Below are 26,751 nucleotides of genomic sequence, written 5' to 3'. Positions count from 1 at the left end.
TATGGTGTTATGGTGTGGCTTTATTTTACTTTATTTTTACATTGCCGCCTCTTTTTTGCGTCCTTTTCTAAATATCATGGTGGCGTGGCTTTTATTGTTTCACTGAGTTTATCTTCGTAGCACCGATAAACTGCTTCTAATAATAATTCAGATCGACGAATGAACTACATTTCCCAATAATCACGGCGGCGAGTAACGCCCCCATATACTGTTACCTATCGGCGGACCAAAGTTTAGCGAAATTAGGTCACCTGCAGGTGGAGGGGTGGGGGTTGGTGGGGGTTGGTGGAGGTGGGGGGGGGGGCGGTACTGTATAAGACTGCGAGGTGACCGTTTCCACACGTGGATAAAATCTTAGAAACGCTGTTTGAGAAGTAAAGGACGCCAGTCTCTTCGCGCCCTGTGCAGTGAGATAAAGCTCTCCATGCAGAACCTTCTCAGGGTGGTGAACGGTGGTCGCGTCTTTACAGCGATTCACCGTCTAAAGCCATGTCTGCCTCAGTGCCCACTGCAGACAGGAGGCCGGCTGGAGGGAGCAGGTCTGAGCGTTATTCCCAGAAGGCTGATGTCTGAGAAGCGCCTCAACGTCCCACCCAGCGCGGATGTTGTGGCTCGAGTGTCTGGGATATCGACCATGGCCAAGTTACCGTTTCAAGAAACGGCTGAAGGCCTGGACGCAGCGTTTATAGGGGTGCCCATTGACACCGGCACCTCCAACAGGCCTGGGGCGAGGTAAGAGAAGGCATGCCCAGCAGCTCGGTAGCGCGCTCTGACCTTCCTGCTGGACTGGAAAACTGATTTGATGGGTTTTTTGCATAGTCAGAACATTCAGGTCCCAATGTTCCTTGAGACCGGGTTTCCCAGGCCCACCTGCGCTTAGGGGTGGGCGAAATACCGACGCCTGAGGGCTGAAATATCAGTATCAGAGCTTTTCTGTGAGACGCCGCGTTTCCTATCACTGTGTAAAAGAAGCACGTACAACAAAATGTTTTACTGTTTAAAAATAAAATATGTCTAATGCATTAATTACGTTCCTCTTGACGTGTTTTTGTTTGAAAATAAACAAAAATACATTTGTTGTCTTTGTTAGCTCATCGTCTTTATGTATAAATTAACTGCAGAAATCACAGATTCAAATGAGTAGCTGTGATTTTACAGCACTGCTGCCACCATCAGGTGAAGGGAAGAAGTGCAGAGTATTGGCTGATGAGCATTAGAACACTCCAACAGAAGCCATGGCCACATTTGGCCCCAGGGCTGGACACCCCTGCGATACACAGTATAAATCATGATATTTTGTTTTTCTGATATTTAATAAGTTGGAACAGACAAAATAGAAGCTGTAATGTCATATGAAACACTATAATTATAATAATAAACCTACGACTACAGTCATGTAGTTTTTTTGCAAACTGCGCTGCACTAAATCCAGTTAAATTATGCTCACTTTCGAATGAAGCGCGTAGTTAGTCAGTGTTCTTTAAGTACTGACAATAGAAAAGACATTGTGACATGAGTTATCACATTAACAATAAATGATCATGTTGCCCACCCTGCCTGCACTGTAAACTTTTCCCTGCACCATAGTGACGCTGTTACTTATTCATAAATCCTGTTCGAGCTGAATCGAGTCGGATAGAACAGCAAAACGTGAAAAACTGAGCAGTGCAGGTGGACTACAGGACTGAAGTTGGGAAACATTAACCTTGTGTGCTCCTGCACCTGATATTAATTAGGAGTTACCATTACTTTCGGAATGACTTGTCATAGAAATATACAGTAATACTTTAAACAGTGCAGATTTGAACATACAAAGTTTTGGAACAACAAAGTGTTTGTAGATGTTCTACGAAATGTTCCAAGTATTTGGGAGCAACGAAGTTATTCGATGACGTTAGTTTTGTCTTTCGTCTGCTGTGAGACTGTGAGACTTTAGAACTACTTTAGAAATATGATCAATTCTGCACACTTATTTATTGTGATAGTTATTCTGAATAAACACCTCCATTGGTCATTTTGGACACTTTTTTTTTTTTTATCCCCCCCCCCAACATTCTAGCTTTGTGTTGATTATTTGAGGCCTGTGAAGGTTCACAATGCTAGCTTGTTACAATCATTTTACTTACTCTTGAAAGATTTAATGAATGTGAATTTCACACCTCCCTTGCCAGATTTGGTCCTCGGCAGATCAGGTCAGAGTCCATCATGCTGAGAGCGTGCAACAGTGCCACAGGAGCAGCTCCCTACGAATCCCTGATGGTCGCAGATATCGGCGATGTCAACGTAAACATGTATGACCTCAAAGACACCTGCAGAAGGATCCGAGAAGCGTACTGCAAAGTTGTGAAAACTGGCTGCATACCCCTGACGATGGGTGAGTCAAAGATTTCAGCCTGATGAAAATCAGTAAGCAGGAAACATTCTCATTAAGACACGGCAAATGTATACAAAAAAAATGGCTTTAAAGGAGAAGAAAAAGCAGGTCTGTGGTTGCCTTTACACCCAGAAACTTTCTAGCAAATTTAGTGTCTTGAAACTTTCATGAAACTAAGTTGCACTTGAGTTGCATGATGTAAAGCTGTCCTGCAACTCACTTGAGACTCGGCTGCAATGGTTGCAAGCGTCCACACTTAAATGTGAAGATTTATGAAACAAAGTGCTGATGCTGTATCATGTGATCTCTTCAGATGACATACTTCCAAATTAATGATTTCATGCAACAGACAAGAAAATCAGTAGACCTGCAATGACTTTATTGTGCTTTTATGATGGGATGAGCAAGACATCAAGTAGTCTATAACCATAATGCCTGCCAAAACATTAATTTTCAAAGGCTCAGCATATACAGATCAGATAGAAAACCTCAAGTACCCAGAAAAGAACCATAGATAAATGAGAAATATATAGATACAGAGCGAAAGGATGACCATGTCAGCTGGAAGATGCATATGAAGATGATAAAATGCTTAAAATATGCAAATAACACCTTGTGGATGGCTTTATAATGACAATGATATGATGTATTTAGGGGGCAGTCGTGGGCTGGAGGTTAGGGATCCAGCCTCGTGACCGGAAGGTCGCCGGTTCGATCCCCAGAGCCGACAGTACATGACTGAGGTGTCCTTGAGCAAGACACCTAACCCCCAACTGCTCCCCGGCGCTGCGGATTGGGCTGCCCACTGCTCCGGGCAAGTGTGCTCACTGCCCCCTAGTGTGTGTATGTGGTGTTTCACTTCACGGATGGGTTAAATGCGGAGGTGAAATTTCCCCGTTGTGGGACTTAAGGGTCACTTAATCTTATTGTATCAAAAAATTTGAGCTGATAATTTGGTTAACTAGTGGAGTAACTGAGCGTGTTGCATGCAACTTTGTTTTTGTAGTGTTCACAACATGCAACTAGCTGCATAAGACTTTGACTTTGTAAAGCCGGACTAACATCTATTAATGTATCTTTGGTGCACTATGTAAGATGTTTTTGTAAAAAGGTAGGAGATAAAAAAGACTAAAATATGATGTTCATGTGCTGCTGGGAGTCACACTGTAAGGTCTGAAATAATAATTTAGTAGTCAGAGGCGTCAGATTGGATTTGCAGGATTTTTTTCGGGCCACGTTCTGCATTTTTATGTATTAATGTCACACACAGAGTCAGAAAGACGGCTCGGCTCGGCGTTTAGGTCTCAACTACAAAATCAACACTATAGCGATATGATGACAATATAAGATCACCAAGTTTTGCCTGAGGTCTCTTTGAAGACTCTTTAATATGCTGTCATTCAGATTCATCCATTTAGGGAAGGGGTCTTAAGCATTTCCACCAGAGAGGTCTCCAAATCCCCAAAACTTACATAGTGTAGCTTTAAAACTACTCGAAAGCTTTACCTTTCAACATTTTTACAGTGCTTGTTCTGTTCCAATAAAACCTTAACGACACTGTGAAAAGGTTATTGAATTGAGTCCAAAAGGAGATGAATGTCAAGAAAATGTGATCCACAGAACTGTTTATGTGGAAAAATAAAAACTGACTTTGCTTGGTCGGTGTGAAGTGTGATTGAATTTTCAACCCTTGTGCCGATGAAGACGCTTCTTCAATGATTAACTCCATGGCTGGCAGAGGCAGCAGCTCATTTGATGATTTACTCTCCCCTCATGTGCCTTTGTGTACTGTTTAAGAGTTTTAACCATCAGCATTTGTTTGAAACTTTCCTTCACAGGAGGCGACCACACAATTTCATACCCGATTCTGCAGGCAGTAGCTGAAAGGTAGGCAGTGCAGCAAGAGGGCATCTTTAATCTGTGGTCAGCCCCAAACTGAATACTCAAACATGCCAGTGTTATTTGCTTTTGTTTGCAGCAGGTCACATGAAGGACAATACAGTAATTTGATTTGAATATGATTCTTTGGGAAATGATTCAGTGCATGAAATCTAATGATTCTGGTGTAATTCAAATAAAATGAAAGAAACATAACTGCAGATATGACTAGAGGAACCATTTACACAGTACTATAGTTTAGACAGTAAATTTACAGATAAAATTATAAAGTTCTTAAGAATTTCATTTTGGCCAAAACATGAGTGCATACTACAGTGAATATTATTATAATTCATTATAATGTATTCCAATGTTCCAGTGTTGATGCAGTTGACTTTCTCTGACTGGTATTAATATAATGTCCATGTGTCTAACAGGCATGGTCCAGTGGGTCTGATCCATGTGGATGCTCATTCAGACACTGGTGATGTATATCTGGGGGAGAAGATTGGTCATGGGAGTCCTTTCAGGCGCTGTGTGGAGGAGGGTCTGCTCGACTGTAAGAGAGTCGTCCAGATCGGGCTCAGAGGGACCGGCTACTCTCCAGACAACTATGCATGGAGTAGAGCTCAGGTGTCCCTTTAGCAAAACACCACAAATTCTGGCCATCACTGGACATCATTGACTACTGCTTTGTTTCTCTAAAGCATCATAGGGTTGAGATTAGCTTAAAGTGATAGTTCAGTATTCGAAGTCCATCAGATGTGATATTTAGAGTTCCTATAGTTTTGCACTGGAGCTATGAGGCTGTTGTCAGAAGATGCTCTAAAATGGCTTGCTTAAGTGGTTTCTGACACTGTGTGATGTTCAGTTACTCAGTCACGAATATTGACTGCCAAATTTGCTTAATGTATGACTTTTTTGGCCCATTTCTATTCGCTTTTTTCCAACCCTGCAGCTTACGCTGTGTGGACTAAATGATGACATGAAACACATCGCCTCATTTCCAGTACTTTCTATAATCAGTTAATTCATGTGTCCCAGAAGTCGCAACATGTATGTATAAAAAAAAACTAAGGAGCAGCTTTAGTGAAGAGCCAAAAGTTTCAGTATTTGCTTCTAATTGTAAAATTGTTATTAAATCAATATTTAGGCAATGTCTACTCTTAAGACACATGATGGGTGTAAAATATGCCTTGAGTATTAGCAGTTTAAAACATTCCTTATGACTGAATCCTCCTAGCATTTTGCTGTTCATGCACTTTTGGAAAAGCGTCACGTCCTTGTAAGAAACACTGTCTCGTATGTCTCGCACAGGGCTTCCGTGTGGTTCAGGTGGAGGAGTGCTGGCATAAATCTCTGGTTCCACTCATGGCTGAGGTTCGGAGGCAGATCGGTTCAGGGCCGGTCTACCTCAGCTTTGATATAGACGGTCTGGATCCTGCGTTTGCTCCAGGCACAGGAACACCTGAGATTGGAGGCCTCACACCTATACAGGTAGGGTCAAGTAGTGTCGAATAAAACAGTGTGGAATAGAGATTGTGTAGATGCAGATGTTTATGTAGTTGGAACAAAGTAGCGGTTAAAACTCGTCTACACTCCAGACTCAGCGGAGCACAGAGGTTCAGTTAGCAGTGGTTTTAGGTTTGGTCACTTGGGAGAAAACTGATCAGCAGGGTTATTATACAAATTTTCATTAGATTTTTATTGTATGAATTCATTTCCAGTTTGAACTTTGTTCCAGTTAGTTTAAGAAGCGTGTTAATTATTGAGTGTTAGTGAACATTATCTGAGCTTTTCCATCTGTGGTCAGGGTTTGGAGATCATCCGAGGCTGCCGAGGCCTGAACCTCGTGGGCTGTGACTTGGTGGAGGTTTCCCCACCATATGACACTACAGGTGATGATTTAAGCTCTGATATAACCTGCATTCCAGTTCAAAAGTTTACAATCACTCTTCTCAATAGTCTAAAACCATTATTATTAATAAATAATAATAATTATGATGCCTTATTACGTTTATGCCTTATTTATTTTTCTTTTGCAGGCAACACGGCTCTGACTGCAGCAAACCTCCTTTTTGAGATGATGTGTGTCCTTCCCAAGATAAAATACTACGATTAAATGAGTGTTTGTGAAATGGTCAGTCTTAAAGGTCACAGGTCTCTGTCTCTGACAGCAGGACGGCTCTGAGCGCTGTAATAAAATAAGTGAGAAGCCAGAGGCTACAAAAATCTGTGTCTATCATTTTGACTTTAAGAAGTTTCTCACCATGAACTGTCGCCATGACCTCAGTGTCACCTGTGGACAGACTTCGTTTTAAAGGGAAATTCGACCAGTTTTTCCAAATTTCTGCGCAGTTAAATTGTCCGGTTGTAAACAATGTCACTCAGAGTGGGTTGATGTGAAATGCGACGTTCTGGAGTGACTCTGAGGAAGATCTGTTCTCAGTGGCGATGACCGGAAACGGATGTCTTAAATGTTCAAAGGAGAATTCCACTGAATTTTTAAAATTGCGGCATGATTAAATCTTTGATGTATGAACAAAGTCATACGGTGTCTTCTGTGGTTAGAAGTGAAGTGTCTATAAAAGCTCCCTGACAGTTACTACATGAAATGGGTGTCAATATACTGGACGGACAAGGCCTGAGACATTTTGGACAAAAAAAATGTATTCATGAAGGAGGTGGAGGGGTATATGCAGGGTGCCGTGAGGGGAAAGTAGTAACAAGATTTACCACTATTTTACCCTCACCAACATTCCATATAAAGACTCATATGTGGTGGTTTTGGTAGTAAATAAAATGCCTGTATTTGTGTTGTAGCTCCTGGTTCCTATCAGCACCACTGCCATGTTATCTGAAGCAGTCAGTTTCTCTACATTCAACACCAAACCACTCTGACTTCATCTCTTTTACATCTACAGAATTAAATTACGCAGACACTTGGAAAAATTTGTGGACTTCCCTTTTAATGCCCCTGAAAGCGCTGAAATTGTCTTACATCATCAACATTACATGTAAAAACTCAGATGTGCAGGTTCACTGGTGGTTTTGGGTAGTAAATAAAAGGCTATATTTGGGTTGTAGGCATCACAGTCACTGGTTCACACCACTGTAAAGAAATCGGAGTTAATAAGCATTTTACATCAGACAGTTCTGAATTACTATGTTTACTATTAAATTAGGGAGAAATTTGGGAAAAATCTGTTTATTGCCCCGTCAATGATTACGTCTGTCAACCGTGATACGTTAAAAAAAAACAAAGTGATATGAAATGTTATGGAAATAAACCATTTTATTATGTCTTAATAGACTTTTTGATAGTTCAGAAATCATGTGTTAACAAAAAAGGCAAGTGCAATAAATAAAACAGGCCACATAACAAGAATATAGTGATATATTTCTGTCAAGCACATGGACCAGACATAAATTAATTTGGTTAGATATCCCTCTAATGTGGCAATGTGTGAAATCTGAGCAAACATAATCCTTAAAAACAAACAAGTCACAACAACAGAAAATGCTTTAATTACATTACATCAGCACTGATAGCATAATATATATTCATAACAACAGCAGCACATATATGAATGATTCATTGAACGTCACAGTGGAAAGATAATGTTGTATAACTAGATCCTGTCCTGACAAAACTGCTCTGGAATGGAAGACTGTAAATGAACTTATCTACTCCAATCTGGTTTATTATCAGCAGGGCTACCCTTAAATAGGCTGTCAGGGATGATATTTGTCTCTTTCCATATCGGTTTTTCATGAAGTCTAAACTCATAAAAATAGATTTCTATTTGGACTGAAAAGAAATTGACAAAGGTAAAAATAATGAGACTATATTGACCATTGAGCCAGTTTTCAGCTATTCCCTTAAGTTTCTAGATTGAAATCTAAAGCTCTTGTAATCTCAAACTACCCTCATTGTACATGTGTGTGTGTGTGTATATATATATATATATATACACACACACACACACACACACACACATACATATATGTATATACATACATACACACACACAAAATTTATTTGGGCAGACGTGGGCTTGAGAGCTTGAGATTAGGGAACCAGCTTTGTGACTGGAAGGTGTATATATATATATATATATATATATATATATATATATATATATATATATATAAAACGTACACTTCAGTAAGTACACTTTTTGTCCATTTTATCAGCTCCACTTAGGTGCACCTACATCTATAAGGTATCAGCTGTACCAGCACAACACACCATCACCACGTGAGTGCTGAGAATGATCCACCACCCAAATAACTGCTCTGTGGTGGCCATGTGAGGGTCACCTGACCATTGAAGAACAGGGTGAAAAGGGGTAAGTAGAGCTCAAAAAATGGATGAAAGGTGTAGATACAAGAAGGTTTACTTCTAATATGTTCAACTCAACGAACTGCATTAAAACATGAAGAAATCTCTTCTCTGTAGAGGTTCTGTTCCCTTTTTTGACATAGAATATCACCAAAACAACAAAATCCAAAAACAGAATCCTTTTTAGAGGCAACATTATAAATCACATTTGCAACTGCGTTTAGCTTGTAGGCCCAAGTGGCGTTTCCAGAACTGTCGGCTGCAACACAGGATTAGTATACAACCTCCATTGCCAGGGATAAATATAGAGATGAAAAAGCTCAATTCTGACCAATATAAGCCTTCACTTCTTATCATCACACCAATACAGCCACTGTGTAATACTCACTGTCATGTTTTACTAGAACATGCGACTTATTGTTCAGAGTTGCTGCCTGGTAAGAATTTCACCGTTCTTACATCACATGCTTGCAGTAAATTGAGCTGATTATGATTATTTTCCAATGTTAGCTTTCACAAGCGTTTTCATGTGTTGAGTCGAGGGAAATGCATGTAAAAGATGGCAGATGTTTACAGATTCTGACTTGTGCTATAGGAGCTTTAGAGTATCCAAAGTGAGGACGCAAGACAGCTAATGAGCCAATCTGTACACTTGGCACTTTAACAGCTGCTTAAAACTGTTTATAGCTATAACCGTTGCTGAAGATATCTTAACCATTAGGCATCTTCAGGATCTTTTAATGCCAATTAATCGTCAGCAAAAAAGGGCCTGACTATATTAATTAGAGATGGCATATTGGTGTCAATGGGTGTCAGCATTGAATCAATACCAGCAGAAAATACAGGATCGGATATCAGTGGAAAAATAATTAAGCCCATTGTATGATGTGAGGTTGGTAGCTCTGTATTCTTACTAGGGTTTTTGAGTAGTTTGATCATGATACTCAGCGTTTCAGTATGGGTATCATCATTAGAAAAAGAGAAGTACAGTATTGTGTCATCTCCACAACTGGAAAGCAATTCAAATTTGTAGAAACTGTCCAGTCAGTAAAGGTTCATTTCTTTGAGTCCTTTCTTTTCAGGAGAATTCAGAAAAGCCTTATTTCAAATGCTGGCTCTCATTTCTAGTTCACTGGCAAAATGCACCAAAATCAATGGACAGATATCACAGTGTGAATCTAAACTACTGCCTTTAGTTTATCTTATGTTCCATGCAAAAAGGTCTATTAGGTTCTGCTTCACTCACAAGACTACAAACATATGAGAGGTGGGATCACAATTAACCCTTAAAAATGAGAGAAAAAAAAATCACCGATTGTTATGACAAAGTAACAGGACCTCAAGGCAAAGCAGTGACACTGTATTGCACTGACACTGTCTTCTGAATCCTCTCATCCAGGACAGTGTGTTTCATATTTACTCAAAGGTTTAAGGTATAAATATTTAAAATAGAACTGAATTATTATGATCTTTAAGGCCCAATCCCATTTCACCCCTTGTCCTTACCACTTAGCCCTTAGCCCTCTGTTTCGCACGTTCACGTCTAGGGGTAGGGTGTCCCAATTTTTGTTGAGATAGAGGGGTAGGGTGACATGTCAGGCCTACATGGTCCTCCAAATGGAGGTTTTTCAGAGGCACACTCCAAACGGAGTGTTAGCATAAGAAAAACGGTCAAGATGGCTGCGCGAGCGACCAAAAAAACCCACAAATGTATTTTCTCCATTAAAAAATGTACAATAACTATTGTATTATCTTAGTTTAACGCCGTCTCAATGGTTTATGGTCATTTTCTTCATAACAAGCACAAAAAAAATAGCTAATAACATGCTAATGTCTCAATGGCTAGCTAGGTAACTTTCCCGTTCCACCTTAAATAGTACAGCAGTACTGATGCCTGAAGTGCTAGAATGTAACTGCTACACCATTTAAGGTGGAACGGGAAAATTTGAATAAGAAGCTGGTGAATAGCTGACTTCAGCTTCGTATCACCAAAGAATTAGTGGAGGGCTATAATAAATAATTGTCTTATATCCCCTCTTTGAAAGTATATGATGCTCTAAATGTAAGTAAAACCCAGCAGCGAGGTTATCTTCTCTGTTATAACTGAAGACGAGCTGGGTTGCCTACAGAGCGCTGCTAGTAGCTGTTAATAAACTTTTTTTTTTTTTTTTAATTTGAGGGTTTTTCCATTTCGTAGGGCAAGATTTCAACCACTACCCCTTGTAACTCAGTATCAAAGGGTTAGGGTGACTCTAGAAAACAAGGGGTAGGGGTAAAAAGAAGAAATGGGACTGGGCTTAAGTGTCTGTATGTTGCAGAAGGAGATCCATCCTCTCTTACAGTGTTCGAGTTCATGCTACATTTTACAGGTTTGCTGTTCCAACAGCAGGGCTTGACCGTTGGGTGCACAGCCAAGGGATCCACTTAAGTTGAAATGCATTAGTTGAATTGAAGTCCTCATCTCCACCCCAAAGCCTGACTGACTTGAGCTTTAAAGGTACACCAAGTAATAATTAATATTATTGGTTTTACCCAGTAAGTCCCACACTACTGACCTTCTAGCTTGTAATAACGGAATGTTTCATAACTATAAAAAGGTATTTGAGCACAGTGAGCCTTCATTTCTCATCACCATGTAATATTCATTTTTATCTAAACCTCTGTCACATTTTAATGGACCACTCTACTTAGTGCACCTTTAAAGTTAAAGACTTAACTGTTTGAGCTGGATTAGTTTTCCCAGAGGCACTTCTGTAATATAATTATTACACACAGGATAAAGTTTCTGTGTAATGTCCCCAAATGCCATCTTAACAGTGAGTGCGTTTACATCTACTTAATCATCCGATAACCGTAGATTTTGACGGTAATCCGATCAACGCATATATATGCACTTGGGTAGTCAGATAACGTGAAACTCTGGGTCTGCGTGAGTCAGGCAGTAATCATATTTCTGCTTTGCAACCTGCCAATAAACTCACAGAATAAGACATGACATGAGCGTAACGTAAAGCTCATCATGTTTGTCGTCTTTTTTTAAAATCATTGAGTCACTTTAGTGGAAAGTATATTTAAATCCTTCATTAAATCCATCAAGCAGGTAGACAGTTTCAGCATCGCTCCAAAAGTGTTGTGTTGCCGTCTCGTGGGGTCTGTGAGGCATCAAAATAGTCTGGTTTGGTACATGCACAGACTGGGAAACAGGAGAGAAATCAGAGTGAGGGTAAACATGCACTGAGAAACCCGATTACTGAGCTAAAATACAGCTTTCCCAGATTTCTTATTCGGATTTGTAGGTCTTTGTTGTAAGATATCAGGGTATGTTGTTTACATGCCTCTTGAATAATCAGATAACTGTCAAAATCTAATAATGATCAGATTATTAAGTGCAGGTAAATGAAGGGGAAAGTTGTGAAAGAAGCTGTTGGCTTGACATAGCAACTGCTACAAAATGCCAAGTGGTAAGGTGTTGCTTTCCCATTGCTATGGTATCCTAGGTGGTTGCTAAAATGTTGCTAGGCCATTGCTATGAAATCCCAAGTGGTTGCTAAAGTGTCAGGAGGGCATTTTTATGGTATCCCAGTTGGTCGCTTAGGTGTTGCTAGGCCACTACTATAGAATCCCAGGTGGTTGCTAAAGTGTTGATAGGGCATTATGATATGTATCCCAGGTGGTTGCTAATGTGCTAGGATGTATGTGAGTCTGTGTGTAATGCTTACGTGAGAGATGTCCTTTATGACATCATTTGTGACAGATTTGAATTTTCTCAACATTCCTCTATCATTTCCTATGAGGGAAAACTGAACAAATGCTGTAAGAAAACTAAATGTGTGATCAGGCATCTTCTGGCTGTCTTCCTGTTGCAAAGCAACAACAGCATCATAGCAGTTGCTGTGCTAGCTGTCGTTTTGATGTGTATTGGCAGAAAGTTCTGGCACTTGCCTGTTTAGAAAGTGGTCTGCGGTTAACTAGCAAGCATTGTGATGCTAGTAAAAATAATCCAAATGAAGACATGCCTTTTTTACCTGATTGGTCAGCACAGAAAAAAGGACATAAAGTAGGCTACTTGACTGCTTTGAGTTAAGCAGGGCATACAAAATAGCAGACAAAACTGGTCTCTCCTTTTAAAAGCAAATAGAAAAAAGTGCCTCAGTCCAAAGTGTACAAATGTCAAATACCCCACCGTTCGTCATTTTAATCAGAGTTACCTCGCCAAGCAAAACTAATCCAGCTTCAACAGGCCTTTAGAATTTAGGGGAATAGACTTGGGAAGTATACAGTAGTTGGAGCACAGCATTTTGGTTGAATGAAGCTACTATTTCACTTGGGTCAATTACAGCAATAGTGTCAATTTAAGTACTCCTCTCCAAAGTCACAGAATCAGACTCGGGGGCCACTCAGAGTCTTATGACTGAAGTGACCGTGGTGAGAGTGACAAGAAATTTGTGTCAAAGAACAAACACTGTCCTCCTTCATCAACTACATCAGTATGCTAAGCCATTTTTGGCTCTGTCTTTTGTTTCCCTCAGCGCTTCCGTGGCCCTCAGAGCCCATCTTCCTCCAGTGCTAATATTAACACTAGCACAACTGCATCTGGCCTGCCGGTGGGTTTTACTTATTGACTGTGATCTTGTCCAGGCCAGGCCAGGCTGGGATGTAGTAGCGAGGGAGCGTCCCCTCCATCAGCCTCTCCATCCACAGGCCAAGTCGGTCCAGTTTGTGGTGGATCTGGAGGGTGGTTGAACGTGAGCGTGTCGTGCTTTTCCTGTGCTGGTGCTCGTCCTTGGAGCCTGACCTGGACCTGGAGCTTCCTGTGTCGTCCTCTGACTTGCCATCCGCGTCCTCACCCGTGTAGACAGGTTTGAACAGGCACAGGTATTTCTTATGGCCGTTGAGGGCCAGCACATAGCCTGTGTAGTCTATTTTGCGGTTACTGCCCTCTTCCTCGTCCATGTCGATCTGCATGGCGTCCTGGGCGTACTCCAGCAGGGTGGCCATCCATTCATTGTGTTTGTCGACGTTCAAGAAAGAGAAATGCAGCGTCAGGCTCCTGGAAGTGAGATAAGAATTAGTAGTACTAGTAGTAAAACAGGTCTCACATTATTAAATTATTAGAGATACATGACGATGTTGGAATCATATCGGTATTTGTGGACATTCCCTTAAAAAAGGGTCAGCATTTGACAGACTTTATATTTTAAACCAATATTTCCTTATGTATTGATTGTATTTAAATAAATCTGAATTGAAATGAATATTGTACTGGAAGAGAAAAATGTTTGAGTGATGCTTGGGGGCTTTGGTATTAAAATATCTAATCACAATTCCTACATTTTATAAATTAAAATTAGTTTTATTTTATTTTATTAATCTTTTATCTTCTTCTGATCTTAATCTCTTATCAATTAAACCTCATGTTTTATTTTTTATCTATTTTTATCTTTTTTTTCACTGTTATTTTTACATTTTCTTTTAATTTAAACTGATTAAATATAGATATTATTTTCTTTGTCATGTCAATCCCTGTTTTTGTAAATGCTCGGCTACATTGAAAATGAGGGTTGCCCTCAATGTACTTCCGAGTCAAAATAAAGGTTAATTGATTGATTAATTGATTAATTGATTGATAAATGTGTATGTATCAGCATTGGCAGATATGTGTGTAAAAATGATCTGCCATTGGAATCTACCTCCTATACTGATGCATCCTTGGATATTATCCCAGTATATACCACAATATGATTCCCCAGCATTTTTTAAAGATGTGCATATGCTAAGCATTGCAATATGACATTGTTGTATATTACATTACAAATAACTGTGTACATTATTTTAGGGACATTTTTTTTTTTTACGCAAAGTACGGCAACACTGTTTTGTACCATTTATGGCATTTTACATTTATGGCATTTGGCTGATGCTCTTATCCAGAGCGACTTACAATTTTGATCATTTTACATAGGTAAATTTGTTTTCTCCCAATTTGTTTCTCCCATCCTTACAGTTTAGGCATAGTTAAAGAAAGATAAATAAGAGCAAAGGCAGATGCTGATGCATATGATGCCACAAGGGGGAGCGTCGCTACCCAAAAGTACCATGATCTCAGAAGTGGTCTTTCAATGTTGCTTGTACAATCCCTTAGACAACCTCACCTCAGCCTAGTCAAATTAGCTTCTTGTAATATTCAGAAGGCTGACATCACCAGAATGGAAAGCCTAAGCTGGTTACTATCAAAAGTGCTGTGCCATGTCAAAAGTGTACGTGCTTTCTTATTCTCTATGTGTAATTAACAGATCTGTTATTAAGGTGGCTGAGTGAGAGAGCACTGGCTGATATTTGCATTAACATGCTCTCTGTCAGAGATCTACTTTGTACACCAACTGGCCACTTCATTAAATACATCTTGTTTCTACACTTATGGTGCATTTCATCATGTCCACTTACTAAACAGATGCACTTTATTGTTCTACAATAGTAGTACAATAGTAGTCTGTTTCTCTACATACTTTATTATACTGCTTTCACCCTGTCCTTCAGTGCTTAAGACCCTACAGGACCACCACAGTGTTGGTATTATTTGAGTGGTGGATAATTCTCAGCACTGCAGTGACACTGATGTGGTGGTGGGGTGTTAGTGTGTGTTGTGTTGGTACGAGTGGCTCAGACACAGCAGTGCTGCTGGAGTTTTTAAACACCTCAGTGTCACTGCTGGAAAGAGATCTAGCCAACAGCGTCCTGTGACCACTGATGTGAAGGACTAGAGGATTGAGCAGCATCAGATGAGCTACTGTCTCTGACTTTACATCTACAAGGTGGACCAACAAGGTAGGAGTGTGTGTGTCTCATTCACTCATACCAGCACAACACATATCAACATGCGACTACCATGTCACGGTCACTGCAGTGCTGAGAATGATCGACCACTCAAATAATATCTACTCCGTGGTGGTCCCGTGGAGGCCTTGACCACTGAAGAACAGGGTAAAAGGGGCCAACAAAGTATGCAGAGAAACAGACGACAAAGTGCAACTATTTGGCAAAGTTGCTCTGCACTGACTTAATTTCAGAGTGACTCACCCAGTGAAGGAGTAAACTTCTTTGGCAAACTTGCTGAGCAGAATGTTTTTGGTTGTATCGGTTAGCACCAAGACAACGTTAATGTGGCCTGGCCTCAGCTTCACTAAGTTGCTGGTGTAAGTGATGTCTGTTAACTCAGTCACCTCCACAAAGTTTTTCTTCGGTGGGCGGCTACTCAGAAAAGAAGAATATTACAAAAGCAAAGTTTAGCCATCTCAGACATGTTGAATGGCAAGAACTTGCACACTCCGTTCATAATTATTATTTCATAATGATATCTGAGGCACCTTGAGGTGTTAGTGGTGTTTGGTGACCCATTCTCTGTCTTTGCTGCTTCCTTTGCCTTCGGTTTTGATTGTTTCTCATCACTCGAGTCACTGAAACCAGACAAAAATGTTAGAGAAATGTGTGAAAGGCCATTTCAAAAGAATGACAGAAATGGAGGTGCTGAGAATCGTACCTGAAAGCTTGAATAACCACTGTGCCAAACAGGATGAACAGTGCAGAGAATATCAGAGACAGAAGAGGCATCATTTCACGCCTGCAAATAGGAACGGTTAACTTTCTGATGAAGGACGTTTGTGTTTCCTTATGCTCATAAAAGCTGTAGCTTATTTCATACAAATATATATACACATATGTCTACTTACCAATTATTATGAAGAAGATCATCGATGATTTCTGACAGGTAGTCATATGCTGTATAAATCCATCTGATTAAAAACATCTGGAATCAGACAAATTAGACAACTTCTATTAGTCAGACAATTAAACCATGATGTACTTGTCCTACATACAATCGATATTATATGTGGATGAAAATGGAAAGTGGATACAATTCTATCAAAATACTTCTCCACTAATGCTTTGCATAGTAACTGTTATATGCAAAAAAAGCTGCCCAGCCCACAGTAATCCTCTCATAGTGAGCTAATCACTCCCTTGTCGTCATAAATCCATGGGGAATGTAAAATAGGCCAGGACTAATTTCTCATTTAAAGCAACTCCATTAAGCGAGAAAACTCTAGAGAGACTGACTGAGGCAAACTCATTGTTTAGCTCCGGCAGTGTGGCATCGTGGGTAAGGATGGAGGGATCTTTTTGCAGCCGTTCCAGTTCTTCCAGCAGCCTGTGTTTGTCCTCTTCACTGCCGTTCCAGCCACCCAGCACGGGCTTATACAGCACTTTACCGGCACCGTTACGCCTCTCCAGTATTACCACCTGGGGACAGCAAATACAAACACAATACGTCAGATTCTCTTTACACTGTAAACATTTCATGACAACTGGATCCACAGAAATGGTCCAATGGCTGGCAGGATATTTTTGGCTGGCAGACTGTTTTCTATTTAGCAGTGACAGTGACATGTTGCAAAAACCCCAGCAACACTGCCTGTGCGACACACACTACCACGTCTTTACCATGTCAGTATTACTTGCTGTGCTGAGAGTATAACATCTGGTCAATAGTGGTCATATGGCAGTCCCTTTCCATGGATGGGCAGGACAGAGAGGGGGCTGATCAACCGTGCAGCAATAGACGGGCTAAAGTCAGTAGGGATGCAAGCTAATATCTGTGGTTTGTATGTGTATAGTCAAATAATTGCGCAAAAAATGATTGGCACTGAACCAACACTTCAAACTAGCATTCAACCTATGGACTAGCATTCAACCTATGGACAAAACACCAAAACATGTTATGTTTTACGGAGCATATTGTAGATAAACACTTACCGACAGAATGTTTCATTGCCAACAAAGCATTCTCATCCCTGGATTAACTGGATGTAGTGCAGAGCAGTATGTGAAATGTTGAATTCATATTACTGGATTCATAGTTTTTGGGTACTTTTTTAAATGTGTCACTACTCTATCCCAACTTTTCAGATTTCAGAAAAAATACACAATTGTGATGTATTGTGCATTGTGAAAAATTCCTTAAGTATTGTGATATTACATTTTTGCCATATTGTCCAGCTGTAAGTGCAAAGTAGTACTAAAATGGCAACTAAGTGTAAAGATAGAGAGGCAGCCAACTGGACCAACACATTCACAGAGATACAATCAGTCGAAAGCACCACTCATCCCCTAAAGTGTATGTTTCATTACATTAAAACAACTGACTGTATTTCAGTGAGTGTGCTACGCTGCAGAAAGCAGTGTTTACCTGTGGGGGAGTGCTGTCTCTGTTCTTCAGCAGCACCGTGCACAGTGGCTGCTGCTGCCGCTGATACACGTAGGCAAAGCGAAGCACTTCGTTAGTGTTTGCGGAGGCCAGAGACAGGAAAGCTTTGTTTCCTATGACAAAAGCTTCTTCTTCACCAGTAATGAGCAGAACGCAGTATCTGTGGAGAGAAAAGACAACAGTCCTCAGACACCACATTCCTCACAACAGGGATGTGATGGTATGAATATTTCCTATCCTGCTGGGAGCACATCACATCTTTCTGTATCACTGTGGATCTGCTAAAATATGCTGAAAATGTCTGAATAGCACTGCTATTCTCGCTGACTTTTTAAAAAGGCAGTAAGGGTATATAAAGGTCATTATAATTATTCAGAATGATGACCATTGCATATCCTCGGTCACACTAAAAGCCAAATACACCGGTGATTAAAGAACTCAAACATTACTGCCCTCACAGAGAAACTACTGCCTTCAAAGCTAATTCTAAATTCAGAGAGAAGTCAAAGCACACAGACTGATGCAACCAGAGAACAGCTCAACATTCTGCATTGTCTGTCACACCGAACAGTATGCAGTCAAGTCAGATTCATTCTATCACATTAAACGAATGCTGCAATCTTACTTCCTGCGCCGATGAAACTGTTTGACAGGGCAAAGCTCATCAAAGACCTTCTGGTTCACCAGACGAGGAGCAAGGAGGAATTTGTTATTGGAAATGAATTCATCAATGATTTGTTTTTTCATCCCTTTAGCCTGTTTGACAAAAAAGGTTCATCAGAGAAAAAGTGAGTTAGTATAGTATTAGTTAGGAGTATTCCTCTCAGCTGTATTATATTCATGCATACATCTGTAAACTCATCGTGTTAACGTCTGTTAGAGGTTTGTTATGCGTCATTATATCATTTTTTTTTCTTCTAAAATGTATGTTTTGTGCAGCCCTTTTTAGTGGCTGCCCACAGATATCGGATTAATAAAGTTTTTACTGTCTGACAGATCAGTTGACAGATCAAGGTTGATACTGACCACACATGGTTTTATGGGTACTGACTAATCTAAAAAATAGTATACTATCATGACTTTATATATATATATATATATATATATATATATATATATATATATATATATATATATATATTATATATAATATTATGGTATCTTTTAACTTTCCATTGGTATGAAAATAACATGTTAACACATTAAACCTTTTTATGAAGAGAATCAATTAAAGCAGAAACCAGAAGTGCAATCATTTAGATCATAAATGAGATCATTTAAGACTGTGTTTCTGTTGCTTATTTGAGTTTAAGTAGTGAGATAAAAGAGAACTAACACTGTCATCTGTCAGTAAAACATTGTTTAACCACAACTGATACAGTATAAAATAATAATCTAAAAAATAAATCCATCCATCCATTCATCCATCTATCCAATTTGTGGAACACATTTCATGCAAAACAGCCCTGTGTGATAGTGTACAACACACTATCATCAGATTGCTCCATGTAGCTATTACCGATTGATGACGGTATCAGCCAGGATTTAGGTGGGAGATGGAGGGTGTGTTTAGCAAGAGCCACTATCCTTTAAAAAAAGACAAAAAAAACAGCCTTTCCCCAAAAACAGGGCCGGAAATAGTGACTGCAGTCTGCTCCTGACTTAAATCAGAGAAAATAAATATGCTTGAGTTTCTACACAGTAAGCTAACTTTGTTGTTTGGATGTTCTTGGAACAATCTGGAAGCTTGTAGGTGGTACCAAATTTAACAGAGATTCATGATACCATTATGAATCGGCTCAAGCCTAATGCATGTAATGCACTCTCTCCTGCCTCCGCATTGTTATAGGTTGTTAAAAAGACTTTAACATACATGAAAATAAACACCATGAGGTCACTTAACCTATTCTGAACACACCAGCAGAAAAGCCAGAAGATGCGTGATTACTGGGTAAAAACAGGCCTACCTGTATAATATCGGCTGGCTTGTCTGTGTTCTCCTTGAAGACAAGCATGGTTGGAGCATAGGTGTTGATGTTGTACTGCTTCAGCAAGTTTGCAGTCTCAGAAAGGCCCTGATCCACATAGCCAAACTGCACATAGTCCTTGTAGGCAAATGCAGTCAGCTGTAGAGGAACAGTGCACACATAATTATTCATGCAGTCAGCAAAACGTGCAGGTGCTTCTCTAAATATCACTATCAGAGGTCATGTGTACCTTATATAAAAGAGGAACCACAGGAACTTGGTCAAAAAGCAGAACGTGTGGCTTGTTAACCTCATGCCAGCTCTTCAAGAAGTCACGGTCATTCCGGTCAGTGACCTGAGAAAGCAATACGAATCTCTTGACTGGAGTACACTAGGAAATATATGCCCAACTTGAGAGATTTAAAAAGCTATTAAATTTCAGTTGAGGATCAGTGGAGGACTAAAAATGATCAAAGAAATGGACTATAGATAGTGACAGTGTAGGATTTATATGAAAGAAATGCAGCTATAACTGCAGGCTATTCAAGTAAGTAAAATGTGCCAAAATATTTTTATAAGAATCTCTTAATCCTGAGAAATCACAATAATTGTCACCAAACACAAAGCATATTGTAACCTGACATTTCTCAGATACAGAAGAGAAGAAACAAGGAGACGTAGGGTATGTATTTTTCTTTTTGTGACACTAAAAACAAATAGAAAAGGGTAGATTAAAACATCTTGATAAAACTGCAGTTCATTACGCAACTCCCCATGTAACATAATAGTAGATAGTACAGCTCAACAGCTATAACTGTCAGCTATGGCCCTGCATGTCTAAGGGTTAATAAAGCAATAAGCCATAAGTCACACTACACATATGTCATACTACAATTTTACTGAAGCAGAGTGCCTAAAACTCCCCTCACCATGATAATCATAGTAACACACGGCCTCAAGTGGCTTATTGCTTTTATAAAACAGTGCCCAATATAAGCTATGATGAAACGAAATAAAAAGTTATTATTAAAAGTTACTATTAATAACAGTTGTTATTAATAACAATCGACATGTAATTACATCGAAATGTAGTTTCCGTAGAATATGGTACTGTTGCCAAGCAACCACGGACTGCTGAATGCACAGAAATCTCCTATCACTGTATACTGTGGTCATTTCACGAACTTTTTAACTTTTTGTTGAATAACAATGAGCATATTATAACACAGCCTTCGCTTCATAAGTACTTTTTGGTAACCAAATCACCACTGCGAGTCTTATACGGTGCCAGTCCAGCAGTGACCCTTTTCTCATGCTGGGGCTGAATCTCAAATGGTTGTCTGTTCCCTACATAGTGCACTACTTAGTAATGTAAATACTGCCTCCTGCACCACAACAGTGCATAATATAGTTAAAAATAGTCACAAAAAATAATCTGGGATTCAGCCACATCCTATCTTTTAGCCTGTTGACTAGCTGACCAGCCTAGTTCTAGTTAAGAAACTAAACTAAATAAGATCCTCAGCTCAAACAAAAAATGGGTTCTTACTTAATCAGCATACCTGGCGGTCAACGTGAGCAGCATATGATTTAAAGACTGTTCCATTAACTGCACAAGGATTGTTCAGTAATACAGAGTTTGGTTTTTGTGATACAGTCACAGGGGTGCGTACACTGTGTGTTTTACAACGGCTTCGAAAACGGCTCAGCCAATCAGATTTTATTACCGGAACTATCCTTTTAATAAGGGTACTTATTCTTTAATTACAATGCATCTGAAATCCATAACAAATAGATATACATGGAAACAATCTGGCAGTTACCTTCTCGACCAGTCTCTGTGGAAGCAGGTCCTCCACAAACTGCATGAGGTGCTCTTTGACCACGGCATAATGGAAGAAAGTCACCTTTCCATTAATAACACCAAGTATGGAAGGAGTGCGGTGGGCACCGAGGTGATTTGCCAAGCGTCTCTCGTAACCAACATCAACCACTCCTATTCCTACACCTACAGATGTGGACAAAGGGTGGAAAGTTGGTATGTGACACAACACTAGCAACCTTAACATAGACCATCATAAGATATCATCATGTCACGTACTGAAAGGAATAGTTTGACCAACAATGCTAGGGCTGCTAATAATAAATGAAAGCTCCCAAGTGGTATTAAACAAATGTGGCATGCTCAAATATTAGCTTTCCATCACTGACAGCCATGTTAACGCGTCTGGCTGAAGGATCCCTTCAGAACGCCAGTCAGGATGACTTGAGCGCCGATTCTTTTTTTAGGCCCCTGAAGATTCCATTACGTGATCTATTTGATCTTTTCTCATAACAAACTGGTTGTAGAAGCGACGCAATATAAGACTTGCTGCTTTTAACACGTTTATCAGCTTTGCAAAACTGTCAACACATAAACCAGCTCTTACCAAGCGGCTCCAGCTCCTGCACAGCCTCTTTCCAAACAGGCTCGATGTGGATGCAGCTGAAGCACCAGTCGGAGGTGATCTTGACCAGATAAGGCCTTTTAAAGCTGTCGGGTACGACCTCGTTGACATACTGGTTAAAGTGAAGCGTGTACTTGCTGTCGGCTGAGTCGCGGCCACTCTTGCTGTTGAACGGAAAGTTGAAGAAGGACTCGTCGAAGTAGAAGTTGTCATGGAAGTGGCGGAAGCCTCGGTGGCCATAAGGCTGGGTGTCGTCGGTCTGCCCATAGCGATCGTAATTGGCTCTCTTCTCCTCACTCGACAAAATCTGAGTGTTGAGACAGAACATGCCCACATCAGCACCTCTTCCTCAGCATCGCACTACAAAAGAACACTGCAATGTGGACATTTCTGTGGCAGGGAAGCACCCAGGCGGCGAGTGTTACCTCATATGACTTGGTAATCTTAATGAACATGTCTTCTGCCTCTGGGTTCTTGTTTTTGTCTGGATGCCTGGCAGCAAAGATACAAAAGAAAAAACACAAGCAGACACTGGGAAATCGTGAATGAGCCTTAGCAGTTTTAGCTATTATAATTCAGTAAATACTACGAATCAGCCCATTGAACTGCTACAAAACGAATACATGACTTACGTAATTGTGTGAGAAACTGGCCTTACAAAGAAGTATGAAGTAATAGTAAGTAGAAGAAAGAGATTTCCATAGTGCTGTATAATACTTCTGCAATCATGCCACTTCCATTGCCTGGCGCCCTATTCTACATTTTGACCGCTACAAATTCAGAGCATGTGGCCTGTGCTGCCTTTAAAAAAAAAACAGCTGAAAAGGTCCAGAGCCTGTTTGGTTGAACCACATTTTGAAAGAATCTGCCACCCGTGACATTAACCACTGCAATAACTATCATTACAGCAAGTGGCAACTACTTTCCGTACCTCCAAGCACTACTCTGCAGTGTGCTGTGATGGCTGGGGTATTAAGGTTTTAATACCGGCAGCAGTTCTCACAATAAAAATAGAATCAGATAATGATGATAATGATAATGACGCGAGTCGGGAGGCAGCGTGGCTTGAGGATCATTTTGAGACGAAACTCATGTTCTGTTAAAGGGGAACGCCACCAACTTTCAAATATTCTACATAATTAAACAGTTATGATGTAAACAAAAGCATGCTGACTGGTTTGGTGTGAAAAGCTCTAGAGAAACTTTCCGAATCAGACTTGAGTCTGGAGTTTAACGCCTCTCCCTTACAGAAAGTTAGTAAGATAAGTTATAGTTTTAAATGGTCATGAATACGCGGATGGATGTCTGAGGCACTGTTTTACAGAAATTGTGCTTTTTTTTGGTCTTGATGAGTTCCAAAAAAGGAGTTGTAAGGCAAAATAGTCCTCAAACAAAACTTATTTTTTCCTATTTACCACTATCTTACCATCACCAACATCACATATAAAAACTCAGAGGACACGTGCAGGTTCACTGATGGCTTTGGATAGTTACATTTACATTTACAGCATTTAGCAGACGCTCTTATCCAGAGCGACTTACAAGAAGTGCTTTGTCTATCTAGAGAAAGTGTCTTTGCTAGTTACCAATAGGTTAGAGAAAAAGACCGTCCTGAGCTCAGATACTGCTAGAAACAAAGTCACTGCAGACACCAAGAGGAAAAGAAACAGAGTTGAACGCAGAACTCTGTGCCATTCAATGCAATACAATAACAATAAGATTCAAGACAATAAACTACAATACAATAAACTACAATACAGAGTGCAGTACAATAAAATAAGGACAGTAAACTCTGAATGACTTTGTTTACATCACAAACGATGAATGCAACTTTTTAAAGGCCTGTTCGTCCACTTGGTCGCATCTGTGTCTTTTACAGTAGTCTATAATACTTGTGAACAGTCGTGAAGTGTTTGTCTTAAGTATCTCATATTAAGACTATTTCCTATTAAGTGTGCACAACTAAAACGTGGGGGGTCGCTACCAAAATGCAATCAGGAATATGTACCGTACCATTCTTTGGCAAGCCGTTTATACACCTTCTTGATTTCAGGCTGGCTCGCACTTCTGGTGACTCCCAGGATCTTGTAGGGGTCAAAGTGAGCAGCGTCTCCCAGCGCAGCGGCCAGAAGCGCGCAGAACAGGAGCAGCGAGCGACGGGAGAACAGCATCGCCCTCCCAGCCATGAATCCAGCCTGAGAGGAGAGAAAACAGGATAAACACACTCGTTGCTCAAGACCACGCGCGTAAAACGAGTGCAGACACGATCTGTGCTGCAATATTAACGCCCCGCGACTCCGAACACAGCAGATGTGCAGCTCGACGGGCTCACCGGGAGTGAACTTACCTCACAACTACCGCTAGCCAGCCGCTCAGCTCCCGGCCAGCGGGTGAAACGCCAGGTTATTATAACCACACGAAGACGGGACGACTTTACGAGACACCATACCAGGGCATGAAACAGGCCCTACAACTAAACTACACCGTCCTAAAACCTGAACGTTACTCGGTTCCTATCGAAATGAAAGACCCAGCAGCCCGACTGACTGCGCTCACTCTGACGCCAACGGCACTAGCCAGCTAGGCTAGCTGAGCGGTCACGTTACGCGTTCAGCTGGTTTTACATCTCAAACAGAAGCGAGAAGAGCTGAATGTTTTAATTATCTCCCCCAAAACGCACCTAACGGAGATAACTGGGCTAACCGTCCATTTTCAGAAAGCTGTCAAAGCCCTCTCGTACTGACAGCCGCGCTGTGTTTGCTGAGGAGAGAGAGACAGAGAGAGAGAAAGAGAGGGAGAAAGAGAGAGAGACAGAGAGAGGGAGAAAGAGAGAGAGAGATATGCTCGAGCGTTGCTCACATTCACATCTTCGCGTCCCCCAGGGACGTCTAGTGAATGAATCGTTCTTTTGAACCGATTCCTTGTAATGAGTCGAACTGATTCAGGAGCCCATTTGAATCGAATGTTTCTACAAAAAGTGTTAAGAATAATAAACATTTGAAACTGTAACATTAAAGTCAAATTCATCATTGCATATTAACACATTCAAACGTCCAATTAATTATGCCGAATTAAAAATGGATTGTATGTGGGAGTGCCGATTATGTTGACTCGGCTCGTGAGTCAATGGATCATGTAATCGGACAGTTTGAAAGACTCGGTTGAAACTGAACCGAACTTCTCATCCCTGTGCGCTACCGCAGCTGCCCGCTGAGCTGCAGCTGTGGTGATGGCAGCGTCCATGTCGGGGTTTTAAAATAAAAGCTGTAGTATTTGTCCGGGCCTGTAAACCTACTACGTACGTATGCCCAGCAAACAAGCTTTTATAATACAATTACATTTTCAAATGTTGAGTCACGTTCAGAATTTTTTAATTTACAGGAAGTGCTATTTAATGTTTTTTAAACAAAACGAATACATGGAAGTAAACATTTCTACCTATCTATACACACACACACAATATATATATGTATACACACTGCTCAAAAAAATAAAGGGAACACTCAAATAACACATCCTAGATCTGAATGAATGAAATATTCTCATTGAATACTTTGTTTTATATATATATACACACACACAGGTTCATATATATATATATATATATATATGTATATATGTGTGTGTGTGGGGGTTCATGTTTACTTCCTTCCATGTATTCTTATATATAGATATGAGTTATCTCATTCATAATTAAACAGTGACGCTCATGTTTGGGGATACACTTTCATTTAATAGGGCTGTGTCATGAGTATAGTACAGTACATCTGCATTGTCACACAGATTACTTAGTGGTTTTTAGTGGGTCCTTAGTTTAATAATAATGCTAATAATAATAATAAAAAAACAAATTATACAATTCTATTGTCCTCTAAAGTAGTATATAAATACATTAATAAACGTGACATTGAGTACTTTCAATAGCTTAAACAGTTAGATTCTCCCTCGTGCTCTCCATTTCGCTCTCCAGGTCACATTTAAAAGGGATGATCCTGAAACTCAAAAACGACTGTACAATCAGCACCTGGTCCCATGCAGACGGAGGTGGGAATGTACAGGTGGAGCCAGAGTACAATTAGAAGCAGTGCTGAAAGAAGTTTGTTATGCGTCATTATATCATTTTTTTTTTCTTCTAAAATGTATGTTTTGTGCAGCCCTTTTTAAGCCCTTTAAAGGAGTACTTCAGGGTTTTTCAGCATTTTCTCCTTCTCCCACATCTGAAGCATGTGAATGATTTCCACACGCAGTAATACAAAACATACTTATAATAGAAGCCAGTGGACAAGAGCTGCAGCAACTGCCCATTGACTTCTATTAGAACAGTGTAGTGAGTGGGTTTTATGTTCTTCTACAAGCACAGGTAAACGCAAAATTATAGTCCGTGACACCTGACTGTACGATATAGATGTGGCAGTAATTCCACACATACGTAAAATAGAAGGCAGTGGACAACAGCTGCAGCAACTGCTCTCTGATGT

General features: G+C 40.2%; 2 protein-coding genes across 3 annotated transcripts; one reads left to right on the top strand and one right to left on the bottom strand.

The window, feature by feature from the left end:
* Positions 1-319: 319 nt before the first annotated feature.
* Positions 320-6,801, top strand: agmat (agmatine ureohydrolase (agmatinase)). The gene is made up of 7 exons (XM_017707889.2): positions 320-732; positions 2,172-2,374; positions 4,213-4,261; positions 4,690-4,885; positions 5,570-5,749; positions 6,066-6,150; positions 6,298-6,801. The coding sequence occupies exons 1-7, from the start codon at positions 425-427 to the stop codon at positions 6,372-6,374; spliced, it is 1,098 nt and encodes a 365-aa protein (XP_017563378.1). The 5' UTR covers positions 320-424; the 3' UTR covers positions 6,375-6,801.
* A 3,951-nt stretch (positions 6,802-10,752) lies between these two features.
* dnajc16 (DnaJ (Hsp40) homolog, subfamily C, member 16) lies at positions 10,753-25,151 on the bottom strand. Of its 2 annotated transcripts, none has more exons than XM_017707887.2 (15): positions 24,621-25,151; positions 24,287-24,468; positions 22,699-22,765; positions 22,256-22,580; positions 21,650-21,834; positions 20,077-20,181; positions 19,827-19,985; positions 18,485-18,615; positions 17,842-18,019; positions 16,713-16,895; positions 16,325-16,401; positions 16,135-16,215; positions 15,962-16,051; positions 15,675-15,845; positions 10,753-13,647 (listed from the first exon to the last, which is right to left on the bottom strand). In XM_017707887.2, exons 2-15 carry the CDS (start codon positions 24,457-24,459, stop codon positions 13,209-13,211), a joined length of 2,364 nt encoding a protein of 787 aa, XP_017563376.1. In that variant the 5' UTR covers positions 24,460-24,468; positions 24,621-25,151; the 3' UTR covers positions 10,753-13,208. The 2 variants fall into 2 exon arrangements, with proteins under 2 accessions (XP_017563376.1, XP_017563377.1); XM_017707888.2 differs by having other exon boundaries at positions 25,133-25,151.
* Between the last annotated feature and the right edge of the window lie 1,600 nt (positions 25,152-26,751).

This window comes from Pygocentrus nattereri, chromosome 9 (genome assembly GCF_015220715.1).
Source record: "Pygocentrus nattereri isolate fPygNat1 chromosome 9, fPygNat1.pri, whole genome shotgun sequence".
NCBI lineage: Eukaryota > Metazoa > Chordata > Actinopteri > Characiformes > Serrasalmidae > Pygocentrus > Pygocentrus nattereri.
Note: the sequence above shows the minus strand (reverse complement) of the source record. Positions and strands in the feature narration are given on the sequence as shown.